The 23,133-nt window shown below is 36.9% G+C and overlaps 1 protein-coding gene across 3 annotated transcripts in view; it reads left to right on the forward strand.

Annotated features, from left to right (window-relative positions):
- The first annotated feature begins 4,098 nt into the window (after positions 1–4,098).
- eya1 (EYA transcriptional coactivator and phosphatase 1) overlaps positions 4,099–23,133 on the forward strand; it is a 44,388-nt gene continuing 25,353 nt past the window's right edge. Inside the window, exons 1-7 of one of the 3 annotated variants that reach the window (XM_081352212.1) lie at positions 4,099–4,379; positions 11,347–11,474; positions 12,001–12,066; positions 13,907–13,984; positions 15,892–15,958; positions 16,322–16,467; positions 17,977–18,099. In XM_081352212.1, coding sequence (XP_081208338.1) covers positions 11,351–11,474; positions 12,001–12,066; positions 13,907–13,984; positions 15,892–15,958; positions 16,322–16,467; positions 17,977–18,099 — 604 coding nt within the window. In that variant the 5' untranslated portion in view covers positions 4,099–4,379; positions 11,347–11,350. The remainder of the gene's footprint in view (positions 4,380–11,346; positions 11,475–12,000; positions 12,067–13,906; positions 13,985–15,891; positions 15,959–16,321; positions 16,468–17,976; positions 18,100–23,133) is intronic. The other 2 variants (XM_081352213.1, XM_081352214.1) reach the window with 2 other exon arrangements.

The following is a 23,133-nucleotide window of genomic DNA, read 5'->3' on the forward strand; positions in this document are numbered from 1 at the left end:
CGTGATCCTTGAGAAATCAAAGCTCAAGAAACATATTATCAATGTTTAAAACAGTTGTGCTGCTTACTATTTTTGGAGAAACCGTGATACATACATTTTTTTCAGGATTCTTTAATAAATAAACAGCATTTATTTGAAATAGAAATCTTTTGTAACATTATAAAAGTCTTTACTGTCACTTTTGATCAGTTTAATGTGTCCTTGCTAAACAAAATAATTAATTAATTCCTTTTGAAAAATAATCTTACTGCACAAATAATAACTTGCACCTTTTTTTTCAGCCCACAAAGTGCTAAAGACCTCAGGAACAATAAAGATAATACTATATATATATATATATATATATATATATATATATATATATATATATATATATATATATATATATATATATATTACTTTTTACTGTTTACGTTACTTTTAATTTGCATATGAATAACTACTAGCGCCATTGGCTGTTATGAATAATAATATATAAGACAATGTGCTATATGGCTTTATACACTCTTGCTAAATATGTCATGAAATTGTCTGTGATCTGTAAATAACTCTTAGCGTTTCTCTTTGTTGAATTATCTGAAGTATTATAGTAAAATGTTCATTTTGAAGTGTTGATTTATACCATAGGTGTTATTAGTCAAGTCTGCGTAAGTTTAGCACATGAAAATTGCGCTTCAGTTTTCACTTGGTTGTCTTTTTTTTACATTGTCAGTCATTCAAGACAAGTTATTGTTGCTCAGTTATTCAAAGCAGAAAATATACTCACTATGACAAAAGTCCTTCAAAGAATGAAGAAAATATCCAATATCAACTGCTCATTAAAATCACCACAGATCCAACTCTCCTATCCTCTACCTATCAGGGACGGGAATTTAAAGGCCTAGATTTTTCCCCCTTCACGTTAGAAGTATTGGTAAATATTGTGTAAAATGTATAAAAAGTTGTGTTTATTAGACAAAGACTGAAGTTCAGGTTTCGTATCTTGGGGGAAGCTTTAGAGTTTTGTGCTCTGGGAGACAGGCAGAAAAAGCAACTCGATCCCCTCAAAGTGTGACATTGTGTAAACACTTTGGTAGCAGATTGCAAACAACCGGTGACGTTGTGATTTTTAGTTTGATGTCTAATAGCATTAGCATTATTAGCATCACAATCACTGTGCATTTTCTCGTTTTCTCTGAGCAGGTATTGCTCATAGTTTAAAGAAGTATAATTGTGCTATACAATACCTATAATGACATTCCATCAGGGCATTCATTTATTGTTTTTCAGATGAATTACTTCAGTGAGTAATGAGTAGCTCAACTTCAGCCAGTTGCTTTTAGTGGCTCAGCTGTGGGCAAAGCATGAATCATAGCATAATTATGCATTTGTGACATAATTTCATGATAACCCCCAGTGCAACGCAGGACACTGTAGATCCCCCCATGTGTCTACATTTCAAGCAGGCATCTCTGCAGCCTCCCAGTAAGACTGCAGGGTCCCATCAAGATAATCCTTAATAAAGAACGGCTTCACTTTTAATCTTATCCACTTCTCATATTTCTAGCCTGATATAGTTTTTGGCAAGTAATGTTTTAGCACTGATGTCAGTCTAGGACTATCAATGCATCTTTGTTAAGTCCATCACGGGCACATAATAGGAACATTGCAAGCTTGATTGTCTAATTCTAAAGAGCGTTTTGCTAAGCGTTTAAGTCTAGGGGAAAAATAAGGCTGTTAAAGCCTTTAGGCTCTCAGATTTAGGATCAGCATTTATATATATATATATATATATATATATATATATATATATATATATATATATATATATATATATATATATATTTTTTTTTTTTTATGTACTTTTTAAAATAATTATATATATATATATATAACTATCAACTTCTTTATTTTCCCAAGATATGAATTCAGTTTTGCTATTCATGTTAATGAGTCTTTCAGAATTTTAATTTCAGTCTTATTGAATATTCTAAGCAATCTTTCACCTGATATTGTACTATTTATAGTTATGTGGTACAGTAATGTGAAACATACCTTTCTGTTGACGATGATGCCTTTGCTTAGGGGAAAATGAAAGCGTTTTCTTGGGAGACATAAACTACTTGGGATAATTATGCTGTGCAATTTTAAAATAACTGCAAAATTACATTGAAAGTTAATTTTATGTGCGAGAGAGGGGGTTATAACTCGATTGGCGTATAAACCCCTCAGCTACGGTGAATAGTTACTTGAGATCCCCTCTGCATTTATTAGTCTATTGAGTTATCAAGAGCCTCTTCAAAATGCAATATATTTAATTTTCTCAGGCTGTAATGTGAAACGCCGGCTTTTACCTGTAGGCACATCTGTAGCGTAAACGCCTGTGCATTTGCATGACAACTGCTTTAGTAGTGCGCCACATCTAGATGAGGAAAAGTCAAGCTCGGGTCTATTTATACTGAAGAGGACGGCAGAGGTTTGACCTGCTGTCCCATATATGGCTGCCAAGTCCATTTCATTTCATCACATCACACATCATCAAGTTGTGTAAATGAGTTTGTGAGCGTTGGTTTGTCTTTTTGACCACTTTTTAGCTTATTTTTAGGGCCGATCACACCAAGAACGATAACTATAATGATAACGATATTAGCATGGATGACAAGGTTATCTTTATTATAAGCGCGCTGCTGTTATGTCGTCTGCCACTTCAAATGCTGGAGCTCTTCAAATTCAGGATGGATTCTGATTGACTGTCAATGGTTTAATGGTTCATCAGCTGGAAACAAATTTTTCTGAACGCGATTCCAACGATATCGTTTCTCTGTGTCGTTATCGTTTTTGTTGTGGTGTGGACTCTGCTATTCTTTTATATTTAGAATAATATTTAGGACTATGTCTTTAGGGCCTATCAATAGATGAATGCAAATATATATTTTTAATATAGGCCTGTATGTCTATAAAATAAGGCACATGCTGCTTTTGTTCATTATATAATTTGTTTAGACGCTTATTAAACTATCATTTATAAATATTAGCGTATCTGACAATTTGATCTCCACATTTTGTGTTCCTATGAAAATGTAAACTTTCATCTGTAATTCTATAGGTAAATTAAACATTTAAAATTTTTACTTTACTTGTAGGCTAGTACATAAAAGAAAGTTTAAGAAAGTTATTATGCAAAGTTATAGTATATATTTATATAAATAATACACATACCTGCAAACTACAAATGTAAAGTAGATGTCAATTAAAAAAAAATATATATTTTTTTAAATTGAGATCTACTTTACATTTGTATTTAACTATAACATTATAGTTTGCAGTTATGTGTATTATTTATATAAATATATACTATAACTTTGCATAATCGAGGTCTATTAAATTGAGATTTGAGACATTTTTGATTGTCTTATGTATGTATTTCTGTATGTAATAGATTGCGTTTGGTAGTATTCCGTTGTGAAGGATGAAGGTACATTTTGGAAACAAATGAAGTAATAAGCTGGAGCAGACAGACGGCAGTCATTACCTTGCAAACAGCAGTGAGAGGTCTACTTGTTGATGGAAGGCTTCCACTATAACGCTGATCGGACGAGCCAGTTTGCTCCAATAAAATCAGCTCCATCATTTACAAACTATATTTACTTAATGCATACCTACTAGGATCCTTTTGTCAAGGACAAACCACAAAAGAATCAACCACAAAAAAAGAACCGGTTTGTGGAAAGAAGAAAATAAAAATAAACAGGAGAGAAAATGAAAAAAGCTGTGCCCCTGGGCTGTGTGTGTGCAGAGCCACGGGATCCAGCAGACTAGCAGAGATGCATGCAGGATCTGCCGTTTCATTGTCTTAGGATCACTGATACAATCTAGAGGAAGGCTATATTGCTTAAAGCTGTGAGTGAATGACATATGGAGGACTGGTGTGAAGAAAACTCCCCAGTGCCTCCTCCAAACTAAAGTCTTCCTGTGAGAGAGAGAGCAGCGAGCAACTTTCTGCGCTTTCAAACTGCGTGCTCCCTCCCTCCCTCCCTCTCTTTCTCTCCCTCTCGCTCTCTCAACCGGCTCTCTCTCTCTCTCTCTTTTTTTTTTCTCTTCCTCAGACACTAGCTAGTCACTGCCTGCAGCAGTAATCGGACAACTCTCGTTCTTGCTCGGAGTCTGTCTCTTGAGATCTAGCACGGGGCTCCATGACTTTTCACCCTTAAAATGAAAAAGAAAAAAGTTGTCTTTTATCGCTAATCTGCGCATTTAAAGTCAACTCAGAGAGAAGTTTCTTTTTTTTTCTTTTTTTTTTTTAAGTTCTTTATTTGCTGTGGAACAGACAGACACTCAACGGAAGATTGCAAAAAAAGGAGGAATAAAAGAAAAAGTGCAAGGATTCTACCATAATTGTAGTGAGTACTATTTTGATTATCTTGTAATGGCTTTTGCTTCCACATGTTATTTTACGTGTCCCGTGCTAAACTTTTTTATGCCAGTTTTAAACATGGCTAAATGCAGCTGTGTGTCTTAACTTTACATAATCGAGGTCTAGATTAAATTGAGACATCTTTTTGAAATCACACCTTTTGATATTTTTATGAACCTCAGTTAAGGAGTTTTTTGAATGACAAAATTAAAATCATTTGAAACCTCTGACAAATTATTCTATCAAAGTTATTAGCGATTTATCTCTTACCAAATATATTTTTTTAAACTTTGCCTAATTTACTGTTAAAACCTCAATAGTGTTAACTTTGTTAAATTTCATAAAAGACTAAAATAGCAATTTGCAAAATGCCTAAAAGTGAAAATTGCTGTAGTATACTTTGACTTGACAATTTCCAAAACATATTTATAAAAGTTCATAAATAAGAATTTCATATTTTATTTTTAAAAAAGCTATATTTTTATAGTATGTTGAGTTAACATTCCTACAAATTTCTATTTTATTTAAAATTTTCTGATAAGTACACTCACAGTTTTTTTTAACATATAACTTCCTGTAAAATTCAGCAGTTTAAAGTCTTTAATACTGCACTAAAAGCATCATGTCGCTGTTTGCCGCTCAAATTTAAATCCCCAGTGACTCTGTCTCTCTCTTACACACCTGATTCACACCTTCACCCTTTTCGAATTCACCTTTTTGCATCTCCTGAGCCCTCAGGTGACAACCACCTTTTTTTTGGTACTTTAAAACAGGTGTACGAGGCACTGAAATAAGAGATTGCATTGTAAATAATGACCCCATTTTAGGTCTAAGATAATAAAGTTTTCCATAATTTTCCATCCAGTAAGTAAAACCCAAGATTCTACTCAGCTGGCAGAATGAAACAAAACCAGTTCAGTTTTAGCAGTTGACATCCAATGCCATCTGCTGCAGGGAGGAATGTTTTAGGGAAGACAGACAGGCAGATTGCTGTCTTGTAAGACATCGGCAGACGGTCACCACAACCAAGACACCCCGTACATTTTTGGAAGTGTTGTTTTCTATCCGGGGATGCAGTTTCTTTTAGTATCCAGCATGAAGTGTTGTACGGTTAAATGCGTGATTATGCAGGACTTAAATATTTCTCAAAACAGATATCTTGTTTCACTTTTTGTCCAGTAAATAAACACCAAAAAAAAAAGGCGTTTAATTATGTTTTTATGTTATAATAATTGAAAAGTCATTCTACGGCAGCTGTTTCTCCGACTCGCATTGTTTTTTTTCCGGAGTGTGTGAGCACTGTGTTGCCTCCAGCCGCCCTCTCTGTGTTCCTTTCGCACAATAACCCTGCTTATCTAATTAGCTCATAATGTGCTGCTTGATTTGGACTGTTTACACACTGTATTTGTTTTAATAAGGCATAAGTTTGACAGCATTAAGCTCTCTCCGATAAGCCCTCATGCGTTCAGCCTCGCGACGTGCCGTTGTTTGCCGAAGGCCCAATGCGTTCCGTGTGTGTGCGGCCGAGCTGGAAACGGCGCGCGGTGAAAGACACAGGGTTAATTGAAACTGCTGCGCTCCACTGTTTATGAGATAGAGACAGCGGAAATGGTTTGTGGCGATTAGCTGTTTACTAAATACAGTAGAATGTTATTTTGTTAACATGCCACTGTTGGACTCAGGAAAACGTCGCTCAGGGAGCAGGAAATAAGGGCTGAGAAGCTCAATTGATCACGGCTCTTCTACATTCACAATTCCTTTGTGTTTGTTTACATGTAATCAAGGAGTTCGTTTACTTAAGCAGGAGAGCAGAGGATGAGCTAAACCTGAGTGTCTTTTTTTTTTTTTTTTTTTGCTTTTAGGATGTGTAGATTCAGGTTTTAGTGTAGTGAATAAAAGAAAATGGGCGGAAAATAAATAAATACTGTAACATGAAAACAAACAAATAAAAATCAGTTTTTATTCTAGTTTTTTTTCTTCTTCTTTTTAAGATTAAATTAATTTGTAGAGCAGACTTTTTACAATGCAAAATTAAAAGGCAAGAAAACAATAAAATAAAGGATGCATTAAAATGTAATGGTTTTCAGTAACAATTTACGTGTTCGAAGTGTGATCGCTTTTTTTTCCTGTTACTGCGGTGGGGAGAATTCGATCAGATGTGTACCTTAAATCTTCTCTGATGGACTCTCAAAGCGGACGGACTTCTGGAAATAATTTAAGGGTTGAAGAGCTCAGAATTAAAAGATTTAATGTAGCTGCGCTGTCCATCTCTTGAGCTTCATGTCAGACTGAACAAAATGGAAGGGACAAATTGCACATCAACAAACCACAGCATGTGTTCGGAATTTACATTTTAATTACACAAAATTCTAAAAGTTGAAACGGTCTGTTTAAATAAAAAATTAAAAGTACGTGTCCAAGTCGCTTGCGCATAAATGTGTAATTTGATAATTAATATTATGGGCCTCATGTATCAATACATATTGATTATTCTGAGTGAATAGTTTTCATGTCACACTTTATTAATGCATTATTAGTATTTCAGTACATTCACAATTTTAAATCCATAATTCAGTTACAGAGGGGAAAAAAAAACTTGAAAGCATGTCTGCAATAAAATGAAGCCTGATATTATAGACACACACATACATATATATATATATATATATATATATATATATATATGGTAATCAGTGTTTTGTTGGTGGTGCACATTTCTTTGCTCTATGCTCACAGAGTCCAGTGAAGTGTAGCATTTTGTAAACTGTGTCTAATTCTAGTCACATCTGTGTTCAATTGTTGTCTACATCGACATTCTTTGCATGTGGATTTATTTTTCCTGGGCCACCATGTGGATTCAGCTGACCAGCTTAAGTTGGGATTAGTTGTTTTAAAGTTATTTTGATTAAAGCGTTGTTTTTTTCAAAACTAGAAACTTACAACACATGTTTTGCATAATCTATGAAATTCAAAAAGGAACATGCATGTCTTGCCTTATAAAATTACAATCTTGTAAACCGTGGCTGGAAAGCAAGCAGGATAAACCGTTTCATTATGAATTTTTGAATTTGAAAAATATGATTGGCTTATTCCCTAAATTGTACACCTCATATATTTGACAAAAAGATAAATGCAATAATAAATGCTTCCAAATATGTGTTATTACATCAGAGCTTAAGTATTCAGGTGAATCTCATCCGTGCCAGAGCGGCTCAGACAGCCCGCGTGCTCTATAATGATCAATGTTAAAAGCCCGGCGGTGTTTGCCGATGGAAACGCAGCGCTTGAAATAAGCAAAGCGAGACAAAAAGCCGTGCAAACAGTCGTGAGTGAAGCGAGTTTGGCTTTTTTGATGACACTTCCAACGCAGCTCTTTGTTCCTGAGAGCTTCAAAGACAGCTCAGTTCAGGTTGAATTCAAGCACACATCAAAGATGCTGAATGCACTTCTTTCGTCTTTTTTTTGTTTAAACGATAAATATTTAGCAGTACAGGACAAGGGCTTGTTTTTGCTTTTAAAAACCCACCAGCCCCTCCCTGTTCACCTGGTGAAAATCACCTGCTGGATGAGGGGCTCTGCCGTGAGACCGGTATGCGTAATGCTTCGTAAGCTCAGGGCGCTGAACGCAGGCCGTGGCAAGGTCTTCATTTCTCCCTCTTTCATCTCCCTTTTTCTTGCAATGAAACAACTTGCGCTGAACTTTTTATAGAAAGCCAGCGTAATGTTCCCATGCTTCGGATGATGTAAGGAACGACTTTAGGGCACGAAAGTGTGTTAATGTGACTAGACGGGGCCAAGAGAAAGAAGACCGAAAGAGAAATTTGAAAAACTTGACCATTATTCATCACGACTCGGCCATTGTGAAGAAGAGGGGGGGTGAAAAATACACCAAGACCAAACAAGCTCGGGTTACTACATCATGAAAACAGCCCAGCATTAAAAATTCATGCAGGGATTTTTCAGACATTTTTGGTGGAAAGGCCGGATCACTGTGACCTAGATCCAACAATTCGGCTCCGGTCTGATATTGGGAAATAACGCCGCAGGTATCAGTGCAGAAGTGGACGGCAAATGTAATTGTCGACTAAAAAAATAAGAGTGATAGTGGTATTTGAAGTGTCAAATGAAACATATGTGGCCCCATACGTCCCACTCCAACTTATTATACAAGATACAAGTTTATTTATATTCTGTAAAAAAAAATATGATCAATAAGTTATGACAACATATGTTTATACATTGCTTTAACTCATCAAAAATAAGTTAAGCAATTTTCAACTTTTTTCAAGTTATACAAGTCTCAACTCATTTTTTAAGTCAATTTAATGTAATTTAAGTTGAAATGACTTAAACATCCAAGTTGATTGAACTTAAAAAATGTAAGGCAGCAACCTTTTTACAGTGTATAGTGCTTTTTCACAATACATATTGTATCAAAGCAGCTTTACAGAAAATGCTTTTTTCAGTGCTTTTAACAATTAATAAATATTCTGTTATCAGCCAGAGATGAGTGTCAAAGTAATGCCCATGTGGCAGAAATATACAGCTAAAATTTAATATATGTAATGTTAATAGTTAATGTCATTTATGCAGGTAAGCAGACACAACAAACGTGTAAGGCAGCAATTACAACTTGTGCTCATAATGATTACTATATGAGAATAATATTACAATGTAAAGATAATATTTGATAGTTTTGTATGTAAATCCAAAGTTGTTATATAGCTTGCAATTTACTCAAAATGTTTTAATTCAACTTATTGTACAAGATGCACTCAATACACTCCACTCTGATTTATTGTACAGGATGGTATCTATAGTGGTCCGGTGTTCCCTAAACCCTCAGGCGAAGTCCCAATCATCCCCCTGACCGTCATTAAGAACTGTCAGTGTGCCTGGAGAGGGAGTGTAGATAAATTTTAGATAGTGTCAATTGCAGATGAAAGATGCTAGGGGTGTCATGCTTGACTAGCTTCTGTTCAACAAAGTCCCATCTCTCACAGCCCCCCCCCCCCCCCATACACTTCCAGAGGCAACAGCGGCAGAGACCTCAAGCAGGCGCCCCCAGTTCGCTCACCCAAAACACCCCCCCCCCCACACCCCCCCCCCGCCCTCCAAACACCCACCCCTCCCTTTCCTGCTTACCTTGGCTAAGCCGCTTTGCATGTTGATTGGGGGAGGACTAATCCAGTTTGCAGCTGTCGTAGACCAATGATGAATCACCTTTCCGTCATTCGGCCGGGAGGAGGGAAGACCTGGAAGGAGGAAACAACGGTGGAGGGGTTGAGCCTACAGACAATGTGCCTCTCTGTTCCACCGACTCCTCTCTTCCCATTCTGCGTGAGAATAACAAAAATGTTTTCTCAGACAACGTCTATTGTGTCACGGATGGCTCTTTACAGAGACACTGAGCTGAAATAACAAGGAGCGATATTGTTTTTAGGGTCCTGGCAGGTGGAAGGAAAGACAGAAAGAAAAAGAAAGAAAGAAAGACAGAAAAAGAGAGAGGGAGGGTGAAAAACACTGTTTGACAGATGGTTGAGGTCCGTCCAGTTTCAGGTAAGAGGGAGTTGATTTGCTGCCAGCAGCATCACTGAAAAGCAACCACTTGTTTAGCAAAGTGCACCGGTTTTCAGCGTTGAAACGCTCAGAACTTCTGGAGAAAGTGTCTGGAAGTTTTTGCAAACTGCTGGAAGTGTGAAAGAAACAGGACAGAGGGATTTAGGAGTGTCAGAAAAGGAAAACATTTGACAAATACGGTTTGTGTCAGAAACTGACGTTATTTTTAAAAGCAAGTCAAGTTTTAACATCTCCATGGCATGGATTATTTTTCCCTTGTTTTAACTGCGAGCAGCTGTAACGGATATTTTATAGCCGATCAAGAAAAAGAGGTATGATAATCTACGCTGATAAAACGTTTCTTGTTTCCTCCTCTTTGTTATTCATAAAAATCCAAATGTTTGTTGATAGCAGGGACACGACCATTCCTAATTGATTCTGGCAGAGCGGCACGCAAGGCATAATGTTTTTGGCGCAATTAGCGCAATAATGCTTTTCTGAAGACTGATGTGTGTTTTAGTTTTGCGGCCACGCTCACATCACACACAAACACCCATAACATACATCCGACCGCAGACGCACACTGGCCTGACCTTCCATTTGCTATGCATAATAAAATCCCGCGAGTGCGCGATGGAGCCAGTAGAATAATGTTTTCAGTGGCGTGGCCCTCGGTACATAAACAAAGAAACAATTAAGACGCTCGCCAGAGCAAACAGCATGCTTTAGTGAACTCTTCAGTCGCTCTCGTTGAGGTTTGAGGCCTCGCAATCACACATCTCTCTCACACGGCTCCGGCTCTTGCTGCTTCAGATCAGAGATCGCTGGGGGAAATGAACGTATGAAAATTGCAGCGTGCGCTAAAGGGCCAATGGTGGTTAACTTTTAATGCCTAAAATGAGAAAGTCAATCAATCATCAGATGTCTCATTAATTGTTAAATTTGTGTCAAATGTCATTTGATGTGCCTCAGGGGAAGGTCCTTGTTAAGCGTATTTCTCTGGAGAGCTGCTGGAATGTTCTTGTTTAATGTAGTTTTTTTTAAATGATAATAATAATTATTCGTATTATTATTATTCTCATCATTATTTTTTGCTGTCATTCTGTAATTGTATGTTGTTCATAATGTATAGCTAAAATGGGGGGGGGGAATATTCTAGCTACCGGTACTTAAAAATAATTGCCAATAATGTGGTTAGACGTATTTGTATGTATTAGCCTATATGTTTTCATTTTAAAAGTGTATTATTTAATTGTTTTTTTAGTAAATGCAATTCATTAATATTTATTTTAGTGAGCACTCATATTTCAGATCTCCTGTTGATTAGTTTGAGTGTGTGTGTGGGTGTGTGTCATTCAATAGCATGTGACTGTCTGTGTGTTTCTTCCTCTCAGGTCTATGGAAATGCAGGATCTAGCTAGTCCACACAGCCGAGTAAGTGGAAGCAGTGAGTCCCCGAACGGTCCCAACATCGACAACTCACATATAAATAACAATTCCATGACACCAAATGGCACTGAAGGTACGTTTTCTCAGCATCCCGTTGGTCTTATACCTTCATTACTGTGCTACAACACACTGTTTTTAACATGCACATTCCCTTTGTATAGCATTTATGTTCTTGTGAAAAGTTATAACATCTAATATTTTTTGCTCTGATGGATATGCAATATGTTTGCCATGTCTTTCCATTTATAGGCTATACTCCAATTTAGCTATTGTAATCTGGTCAAACATTAACATTCTTAATAATTAATATATGTGAATCTGTTTCCCTGACCTCAACTTTATTGCTGTAATATTTAAATTCAAAATTTTTAAATAAATTCTTTTTTATGCAACAGTGCACTTTTAGGTGCACTGTATAAACTGTAGATCTTTCTGTGTTTTCACAGATCATGTTACAGCCCATAAGAATTTTATTCAGCTCTGAAGTAGTTTACATAATGTAATCTTGACTGTGGTTTTTCTCCATTTCTGTAGTGATAAGCCCCAACCTGTGACAGTGCAGATTGTCATGTGTCCTGTCCCATTCTTTCTCCCTATAGGTGATAACATCACTATGCTTACCACAGCTGACTGGTTGTTAAGTTCTAGTTCACAGTCCGCTGCAGGTTTGTGCAGTTCTGGCGAAACAATGAAAGGACAATACTTGGCGTCATATGTGAAACTACACACGCTTTATAGTCATTTCACTCTGAGGCAATCCTAACATTTCAAATCTGATTACATTCACGAATGTGAAAAGCCAATTTGATGTGTTCACATCTCTTCAACTATTGTGCCTTTCATTTGGACTCTTGTTTGGCATTCTGTGTTGTGTTATGGTGAATCTGTTGAAAGCATGGTTTGAGACTTTTTGGCTTTGATTCCATTCTGTCAATGAATGGTAAAGCTGTGGGCACGCGTAATGTGCATTTCGCTTTTTTATTTGATGTTCTGCAGGACGGTTTTATGGTTATGTGTGGTATGTGATAAGACTTGACTGCACTAGTTTCTGCATGTGCCGTGCCACTATTTTCCCGTATCCCTTCGAGAAGGAGGGGTGGGGGGAGCGTTGGTACGTATTCAAACCGCTCCCCATCGACATGTGTTCCTTTGAGGGAGAGCATAGCTGCAACATGTTCGACATGACAAGCTGATGGCTACCTCAGACATGAGGGATTTCAGTGGGCATGACTCTGTACCCACATAGAGAATTTTGTTTTCATAAATGTAAACCTGCACCCCACCCCCTCCTGAGACAGAGATGGATTCATTTCAAAGATCCGGGCCTGTCTAAACGCTGTGAAATCGTCTCCCGGTTGCCCTCATTGTATTTCGAGCGGTTGGGTCAAACACTTTTTTAAACACCATGCATTGCCTTGACATATCAATTATGCTGCACGTCCATGCATTCCACAGTTTATTCCTGCCATTAAATTCCACCTTTTTTTGCCTGTTTTCCCTTGATGCTACATAAAACCCTTCCGGTAAGATATCAAGTGACTAACCCTTTAGAATAGATCAGTTGGCATTAAATAAAAGGTCAATTTTCAATGTAGAAAAAGTAATACTCCTAATAATAATTAGAAAAAACAACGACCATATGTATGCTGTCATTCAAAAGTTTGGGGTTGGGAAGATTTTAGTGTTTGTAAGTCTCCAATGCTCACCTAGGCTGCAGTAAATTTAAAATATAATTTTTTGGTCATTTTTAAATATTCAGCAGCCATTAGTCGAGTTTTCAGTGTCACATAATATGCTGATTTGCTGCACAAGAAATTTTTTTATGTTATTATTTTTTTTATGTTATTATTTTATTATTATGTTGAAGACAGTTGTGTGGCTTAGTTATTTTTTGGGAACCTTGATAATGTTTTAGAAAGTTCAAAAGAACAGCATTAATTGGAAATAAAAATATTTTGTTTGAATTTCTTTCCAAAAAAAAAAAAAAGAAAGAAAAGAAAACGTATTGACCCCAAACTTTTGAACATTGTTTCATGTCATTCTGTCAGAAGTAGATTGGAGAGGTTTATGCATTTAAATAAGAATGGTTATTATGGCTGTTGTCCTTAAATCAACACCAGAGCTGTGTGTATTGGAAGGGAATTGTCCTTGTCTTATTTGTAGAAGAGATTAGCTTTAATTGTTGGCCTCTCCTCTGAGTTAGCTAGGACAGAACTGTCGAAACCTGAAAGCTCTATTATCATCTCAATAGAAACCCCAGTTCATTACACCCTTACAAAACCCAACCTCCTAATGATCCTTTCACATTGTAAGCCAATGAAACCATCTGGATGAGCACTTTGACATTTACAGAAGTTTGTTTTTCTGCTATGCTTTAAATTTGCACATTACCTTGAGATTAAGTATGTTGATTTTACAAGCAGAGAGGCATTTGCCTGTAGTGTGACTGACAACAGACGTTGGTAGTGCTGTGCCACAAATGCTCTGCTTTCCTTCTGTTTGCAGTTAAAACAGAGCCAATGAGCAGCAGCGAAATCGCCACCTCTGTAGCAGACGGCTCTCTAGACAGCTTCTCAGGATCAGGTACGACACGCACACACTCAAAGCTGTAGAGCTGACTGGTGGGAGATGATCCGAGAGATGGGTTACTGATAAGCAGAGGCCCAGGAAGTGTCCCTGTGGCTTGGGCTCTAGTAGCATGAGGCTCTGTCTCAGTTCCCATGCCAACAGGCGTTGAGTTATGACCCTCCCAGCCCCCTTCTCGGCCCTAATCGAGTGACACCCCGTCCCCGTGGCCCTCACACTTTTAGATGCATGCTTCAAAACTAAGTCTCCTAAATTGTGAAATGGCTTTCTAAACCGCAGAACTTTGGACCAGATTTAATTTCGATAACTGTAAGACGTGAAGTGTAAATTGATTGATATTAAGTGCCTGTTTTTACTCTATTTCTAAGAAACTGAACATTTTGGAGCTAAAAAAAAAAACAGCTCACTTGCACCGTGTCAAAAACGTTATACTCTCAATGGTCTATTTTCAAACTTGCGCATACAAATTTAGATAGATCTACTCCATGTTATAGACTCCTCACATTACTTACTAAGCAAATGCAAAAACTCTTCATGGAGTATTACATTCCTGCTAATTTGTCTTATTTCCCTACCTATTTGACTAAGTACCTGATACCTTTATGTTAGACTCATATAAATCATGGCTCGGACTTCTATCTCGGAGAATATGAATGAAATGAAGTCATCTGAGACTGTTTTATACTCAGGGGATGCCGTTGTGCAGAGGTTTGGTGTTTGCCCAGACCAGGTGCTGAAGTGTGGTGGAAAAGACCCCGTTTTCAGGGCACTGAGAATACAGTTACATTGAGCAAGAGCTACTTAACTAGACCTTACTTTAGATGTCACAGACAATTATTCACAAAAGGCAAGATAATCACAATATTCGTAATACCTTCACCCAAAAGAAAGACATCCAAACCCTACAAATGGGAATGCACAAAGGACCTAGGCTTATATCTAGCAATCTATAAATGGCAATAGCCAGCTTAATAATATTATTAGTAGTGATTATTAAAAAAATAATAATAATAAAATAAAAAAATGAATACTTACAATTAAAAGTTTCTTTATATATTGTTTTATTATAATTGCTGTGGTTGTTGTTGTTAAACATAAATTAATAATAATAATAATAAATTATTTAGAAAATGACATTTATTTTATGTATATTTATTTGTATTTTAGTGTCAATTATATTACAGTATTAAATTAAAGAATAAAAAATAATCTTCTATAATAAAAAATAATTGTATTATATAATGTATTACTGTAATAATAATAAATTATTTAGTTATATTATGAAATCCAGTATTTTATATAAAGGTTTTTTTCATGTTATATTGTTTGCCGTGAAAGGTACCTTTTAAGGGCATTACAATTTGAGCGCAAGTTCCCAGACTTAAGCCATGCATTCACTGGCACATCAAAAGATCTCATGTTGCTCTGTGGTGTTTGTGTGAGTTAACTGAATGGCCCTCCACACCGTCATTAAGGGCTGGGAACCACAGGGCCGGTATGTGTCTAATGAAGGCTCCTTATGTGTACTACTTACCTGCAATCAGGCCTGATGATTTCTCATTGTACAGTCCACTTTAAACCCTCCAGTGTGCACAGCTATACATCATTCCCAGCTCTGTGTGTGTGCGTGTTTGTGGACACTAGGCCTTTCCATCCTGTGTATTTTTTTTTTTTTTTTTTTATGTATACAAGTCAGCAGAAAAACGCTCACATATTACCTGATTATTTTACTTCGTTATTGCTCTTAATTTATCAACCTAAAATAAGGTTAGTGAAATAAATAGTGTAACGCAATGTAATTACTGTTTCCTTGGATTCCAGAAGTTCTGTTGGCAAAGAATAATATTTGCCTTATTTTTTAATGTTTGAATGTGCTTGCCTCTTTTCTTTTCAACTCTCCACAGCCATTGGAACCAGTGGCTTCAGCCCAAGACAAACTCACCAGTTCTCTCCCCAGATTTACCCTTCCAAGTAAGGCTTCTTTTATTTTTCTTTAAAAAATAAGCAGCATCCAACTTCATTTGGGCCTTTAATTAGATCCTTCTGCCAGATTCTGGACTCTCCGGCTGCTTTGTTTTCATTGATGTCTGCAGCTTGCATATTCCAAAATCTGTTGTAATTATTATCTTGCGAAAATTTCCCTTGTGATTTATTTTTCTTTCGCAATGTATATCAGCTGCTTAATGGCTAGATTTTTCTCCGTTTCACAGCTTGGCCAAATATTTATGATTAAGTAGCAGAATCACACAGAATTTGTCTTTGAGCAAATTTTACGATTTGGGCTTTTGGGTAAAACTACACGTCTCCCTTTTCTCTTACTTTGCTCTCAAATAGCAGACCCTATCCACACATTCTTCCGACTCCTTCCGCCCAAAATATGGCCGCGTACGGACAGACGCAATACACCACAGGAATGCAGCAGGCTGCTGCCTATGGCACGTACTCTCAGCCAGTCCAGCCCTATGGGATTCCAGCCTATGGTAACTGATTCACTTATTCTTTTCTATGCATTAAAGGTTTTGGTTGGGCTTTGCTTTTCACTCAAGCAAATGAACTCCAACCCTTACAAAACATTTCTGGGTCACATTTTATATTAGGTGTCTTTAACCACTATGTACTTGCATCCAAAAATAACTACAATGTACTTATTGTATTGATGTTGTATTGCAAAACATTTGTGCTGCTATTGAGGTGGAATACGGATACGTTTCGGGACAGGTTTGGTGGTAACGGTAGGTTTAAGGGTGGGTTAACAGAGAAAGAAAGGGTCAAAAGTGTAATCATACCTGTAATTACAGAAATTGATTACAGATGTAATTAAATGCAGGTAATTATAATAATATAAATACTCTGTAAAAGGATGTATGTACATAATAAGTGCATTGTGTCAAATGATTAATTCAAATGTTAGTACATAGTAGTTAAAGACACCTAATATAAAGACCCATATATGGGACCCATTTCTGTATTTTCTGCCATACTCTAAAAATACAATACAATACATTGATATGGAATGATGGAAACTTTATTAAAAGGTGTGCAGATGTTTCAGAATTTTGGTCATTTTTTAAAATGTATTTTAATTTATTTATGGACAGTGATGGAAATTTGAACATCTTTATAAACATTTTCATGTTTTTTGTCAATTATGTCTAGTCTACTTAGCGAACATTACATTACCTAACTTTTTAAACCTTACTACCAGGTTTATTGTGCATACCTCACTTTTCAGATATTTCCTTCCTTTGGTGAAAACAGGCCAATATTTAATGTTTCTTGGCTCCTTTGATGCATTTAATTAAACTGAAAGTCATAAAATGGGGCGCAGTTTAGCATTTAGTTCAATACTTAGCATGTAGCTTTAAGATTCATTCTAAAACTTAGCTAATAATGTACTGATCACTAAGATTATGCTAACGCTTACCTCAGCCCTTAGTAGCTCCTTTTCCCACCTTCAGTCGAAACTTGGGACTCTGCTGACCTTTTGTTTTGCATTTGCAGACTCAGTGACTCCTCCTGACAGTTGCTAATTTCATGCTAGTTCGACAGATATGGGAGATATAAAGATTTCAGTTCATCGTGCACACACTGAACCCAACTCAAGCTAGAAATGTTTTTCCAAGGGTTTTGAACGTTGTGAAACCTTTGCGAAAATATGCGCACAGATAATGTTGTTTAGGTAGAACAATCTCGAATATGCTCCCGAGAGTTCACATGTTTGTTTGAGTGGAAGCAAAACGCAAACCTTCATTGGGCCTGATTCAATCTAATCAAAAAACAGGTTTGTTTTAACTCCGACCAGCAAATTCTTGGAAATCTGTGCTGGGTTTGGCCCAAACTCTTCAATGCAAAGGTTGCTTGAACCATGGCCCTGTGCGAAACAAGCCACCATTATCTTTCATTCTTGATTGAAGTGGAAAGAGTAACACTGAGGATTGTGCATCATACTGCTCTGGTGTCACTAACTGATTTAGGTCCATTGTGGGCAGGCATCAAGACAGAGGGTGGATTGACCCAGGCCCAGTCTCCAGGCCAGAGTGGTTTCCTCAGCTACAGTTCCAGCTTCTCTACGCCTCAGACGGGACAAGCACCCTACAGTTACCAGATGCAAGGTCAGGATCACCCTCTTCTCTTTTCCCTTTTTGCTCTTCCCAATGGAGTGACAAAATAGAGCCGTGATTCCTCTCAGGCCCCCTTCAAAAGAGGACACAATTAATGGCAGACACGGACCAATTCATAACATCCCCGAGCAGATGGTTTTATTAGGTTGTAGTTGGACACAGTCTTTTTTGCGTTAAGCCTGAAGAGAAACAACACAGATGGGAAAAAAATCCCTTTTTCCTCTTTAAGACCAATCTTTTTCTCCTTCGCAATTGGCCATGTACATTCTCAAGTACTCTCGTCTTTGAGGTCAGTTCATGGAAGTCACACTTACGTACTGGGAATTAAACGTGCATCAAGCAAATTTCCTGCCACCCAGTGTTTTTTTTTTTTTTTTCTGAGACATTGTCCCAGCTCCAAAGCCAACAGTCTTTTTCTGTCGTTCCGTTTCTCCCGTCTTTCTCCCTCTAGTGTTTTCCTTCGGGCCTCCAACAGTTAGTGCTAGTTTGAGCTCTCTAATCTCCAAATAATGTGTGACAGTAGAAACATCTCCATGTTTTTGAAATCTCTCCAGAGCATCTCACAATAAATAATGTGACATATGTGGTCTGTGGAAGCTTCTTTTCCATGCCTCATAAGTAGAAACTTTCTGTTTCTGCTGATGCTGCTTCAACACTAGGGTTGTAAGTGTTACCCTGTTCCGACCGCAGAAGTTTAAAGGCCTGTTCACACCGTTCAAGTCCAATAAGACTAAATGTCATGAAAGTATAGAACCCAAAGTGTGCATCAAATCTATTCACAAGGTGTCTGATACCAAATCTGAGACATTTTTGGAATAATTTTGGGAATAAGGACCTTGTTTAGCAACCAGATGATAAAAAAAAAAAAAATCAACCTAGTTGTCAAATAAAAACACTTGAATGCTCATCGCAATAGGATATTTTGGACTTAGGAGTTTGTAGAGATGTTTTGTTTCATTTAAAAATGTTATGTTAAAGGGATGGTTCGGAGTTAAATCAGCCTAGGGTCCTTTGCACCATGACCTCGAGCCAAACACCCCCCCCCCCCCAGAAGCCTTTTTTCTGTTGGTCGAACATTATTAAAGTTAGAGCTTATTTAGAGATATCAGCTGAATGGCTTAGTGCAGGCGCTAATGGATCCAAGGATGTATCTCGTAAATTACCCCACTAATAATGCCTAGAATGGTACCAAACTTATACAGTAGTACAAGTTCTGTACTCATAAAACGAGGCCTTGGAAAATTTGTAAGTACATCAGGAGTTTATTCGAGGTCGAGGTCACTTCCGTTATTTGGGAAAAGCACGTAAAAGTCCTGGCAGAAAGCGATGCATAAGGATGTAGAGTAAAAATTTGGTATGAATAGTCCTCAAAGGAATAGTTAACCCAAAAATGAAAATTATGCCATAATTTCCAAACCGAATGATCATCTTCACGCAGTTCTTTTCCAAAAAATAAGACCATGTCTTTCAAAATTCTTCAAAATTCCTTTTTCCTTTCAAAGCCCATTCAGCCATAAACACATTAGCCACTAACTGCAAGAGCAGATGACAGATGACCATTAACCAGGCCAGTCTGTCTCTATTGGCTTCCTCTCTGTGCCTCATCGATTAGGCAGGTCTGGACTCAGAGGAAAAGTCTCAACACAGTAGCCAAATGTAGACCCCCCATTATACGATATACCAACTGCTGTCCCATAACCCTAGTAGAGCGAGCCTGCACCCAGCTGTCAGAGGGAATACAATTAAATTAATGTTTTTACAGTGCTCTTTCATGTCTAATGGAACGGCACTGGCTTTCTCTGATCACGATCCAGAAATGTAACACAGAAGAACCTTCCTGGCTTAAAATGATGAGGTCTGGAGTCGTCACATATTGTGGGATTATCATAAATATCACAAAATAGTGCGATAATATGGTAATTTGAACACTCTGACAGTATCAAAATTCGGGTGTCAGTGATCAGGCTTTTGTTAATTTTATGGAAATAAAACAAATAATATATTGACTTTTTTAAAGCTACTTCTTGTGATGTCTATTAAATTATTTACCGGCATGCCAAAATTTTATAATTATTGAGTTTCTCAGTAAATATTGTGATTATTTCATTCATTAATCTGATTTTATTCATTAATCTGGTTATCATGTAATTTTATATATACTGTACACTACCGTTTTAGATCAGTAAGATTTTTCATGTTTTCAAAAGCAGTCTCTTCTGCTCACCAAGGCTGCATTTATTTGATCCAAAATACAGTAATAATTTTAATATTGTGAAATATTTGTTTTACAATTTAAAATAACTCTTTTCTATTTGAATATTGAATATTGTATTCATGTGACGCAATGCTGAATTTTCAGCATGATAACTCCAGTCTTCAGTGTCACATTATCCTTCAAAAATCTTTCTAATATAGCTAATTTGCTGCTCAAGAAACATTTATTATTATTATTCAAGAAATCATTCAGTGTTGACATTTTTTTTTTTTTTTTGGATTCTTTGATGAACAGAAAGTTAAAAAGAACAGCATTTATCTGAAATAGAAAGCTTTTGTAACATTATACACGACCGTTCAGAAGTTTGGGGTCAGTGAGATTTTCTTTTTAGAAAGAAATCAAAGAAATTAATACTTTTATTCAGCAAAGATGCATTAAATTGATAAAAAATTACATTAAAGACATTTATAATGTTACAAAGATTTCTATTTTAGATAAATGCTGTCCTTCTGAACTTTCTGTTCATCAAAGAATCCTGAAAAAAATTGTACACAACTGTTTTCAACTTTGATATTAATAATAATATTTCTTGAGCAGCAAATCAGCATATTAGAATAATTTCTGATGGATCATGTGACACTGAAGACTGGAGTAATGATGCTGAAAATTCAGCTTTGATCATAGGAATAAATTACATTTTAAAATATATTAAAAAAATTAACTTTAAAAAATATATATTTCACATTATTACTGTTTTTGCTGTATTTTGGATCAAATAAATGCAGCCTTGGTGAGTAGAAGAGACTTTATTGCTTTAATACAGATAAAAAGTTTTTGAATTAATCTAAATAAAAATAAATATACTGATTTACATATGATCTTACATTAATAAATATAAATAAATAATTTTTGTCTGAATTAATCTGAATATAAATAAATGAAACCTAAAAGCATGAGCTTTAATTAATAAATTTTCTGTGATTTAGCTGAGCTTTAATTCGCTCTATGACATCTATGAATCTTCTTGACAGCATTTCACTCAGTTTTTGAAACTCAATTTTCCAGTTTCACACCTGTTTGAGCTTTGCTTCCTTTTTCATAAACATAACGGCTCTAAAGCAAGAGTAGAGCAAGAGAGGGGCATGTCTCGCTGATTTTTTCACTAAAAGTAGATGATAATTACAGCAACAATTGTGCCTCCCTCCATTCTGCACACCGTGTGAGAGGAGCAGCAGACTGCTTTTTAAAGAAGCCCATCTGGACTTGATCGCTTGCTCCCTGGAGAGGCCTACAAAACTTCTGCTACAAATATTGTGCACTGATGATAGACATAGCCCATGGCAAGAGGACTGATCAAGCACAGCAAATGGACTCCCAATTGGAGAGGCCATAAGGAGAGCCAGTGTCTCGTCTTGAGTGAACTAACTGGAGCAAGACAGAGCGGAGAAGGGGGAGGAATGGGGGAGTTTTTTTGCCCCTGGGAAAAACCAGGCCTCTCCCCAGCATGGAGTCATTCTTTTGGGACCGGAGGGGGTCTTGCTTGGCTTTTATGTGGCTCCGGACTCTCTCTGGAGTCAACTGCTTTCCTACGAGTCCTGGCTTTTATGACTTTTTGAACTGTGGATTTAGCTAATTTGTTGTGCAATGGGAGTTTGATGCGTCTCGCTTTAAATGACGGCCTGAGTCTGGAGAGGAAGTCAACAGCTTTTAGAGCACCTCTTGCTGTTATTTAACAGAAAAAAAGAAGAAGAAAAAACTGGAACAAAAGAAACAAACTTGCTGGTTGAGCCAGACGGTAGTCCACAAGTAAAGCTGTTGTATGTTTGTTACAGTCTGAAGCCCCCCCCCCCCACACACACACACACACACACATTTTCCAGAAGACCGGAAGATGAAAGACTGTGCTTCTGTTTATTTTTTTTGTTGATAGCTTCTGTACAGTTACCCTTTTATTTAAACACATTGAGTTCATTTTGTGCCCATTTCATGTTGTGAATGCTGTAAACCCACTACTCTTAGCAGCAGGTTGTGTTCATTAGTTAATATATATAATGAAAATTAAATGCTAAAAATAAAAGCTACATCTAAAAAAAGATAAGTAAAAGCATAACACTGTTCTACGGTCATTTGGGGGGTTTTGGGTTATGTTGTCGGGGTTAGTAAGCTATTTACAGAAATCACGTTAAGACATATTATTTGCATCTTATGGCGATACTATTGAAACAGTGAGTATTTTAATGTTTACAAATTGGCCCTATTCACTTCCATTATAAGTGCCTCACTGTAACCCAGGGTGACAATTCTAAATAATTTTCCGTTGATTGAGCTTAACTTGTACTGAACCCAGAATATCCCCCCTTGAGAATTTCAATGTGATTTGAGTACTTTGACTCCAAGAAACACCTCGAAACACAACGTACCTCCAGGCTGTCCCGGCCCCTATAACTCATGTCATGTATGTTATTAAGTCATTAGATGCTATCTCTCCATAGAGAGATTTAATTACCCAGAAGGTGCTTCTTTGAGCAGCTTGAAAAGAAGACAGATATGCATATTTATTGAGGCAGGATGTCAGGTAAAAAAGACCTCCCATCTCCCTCCCCCTCGGTCACAACAGTGGCACTGTGTCTGTCATTGTAAAGGTAGCGATGGATGAAATAATAGACCCAACCCCCTTTCCTCTTTCTTTCCGACCATCAGCAAAGATCCAATCACTGATATGGAGAGAGAAAAGATAGAGCCGCTGTTATATCCCACCCACCAACACACACACACATACACAACCCCTCATGCCCCTATAGTACCTGCAA

Source organism: Scardinius erythrophthalmus (genome assembly GCF_964197995.2).
Source record: "Scardinius erythrophthalmus genome assembly, chromosome: 22".
Classification (NCBI taxonomy): domain Eukaryota; kingdom Metazoa; phylum Chordata; class Actinopteri; order Cypriniformes; family Leuciscidae; genus Scardinius; species Scardinius erythrophthalmus.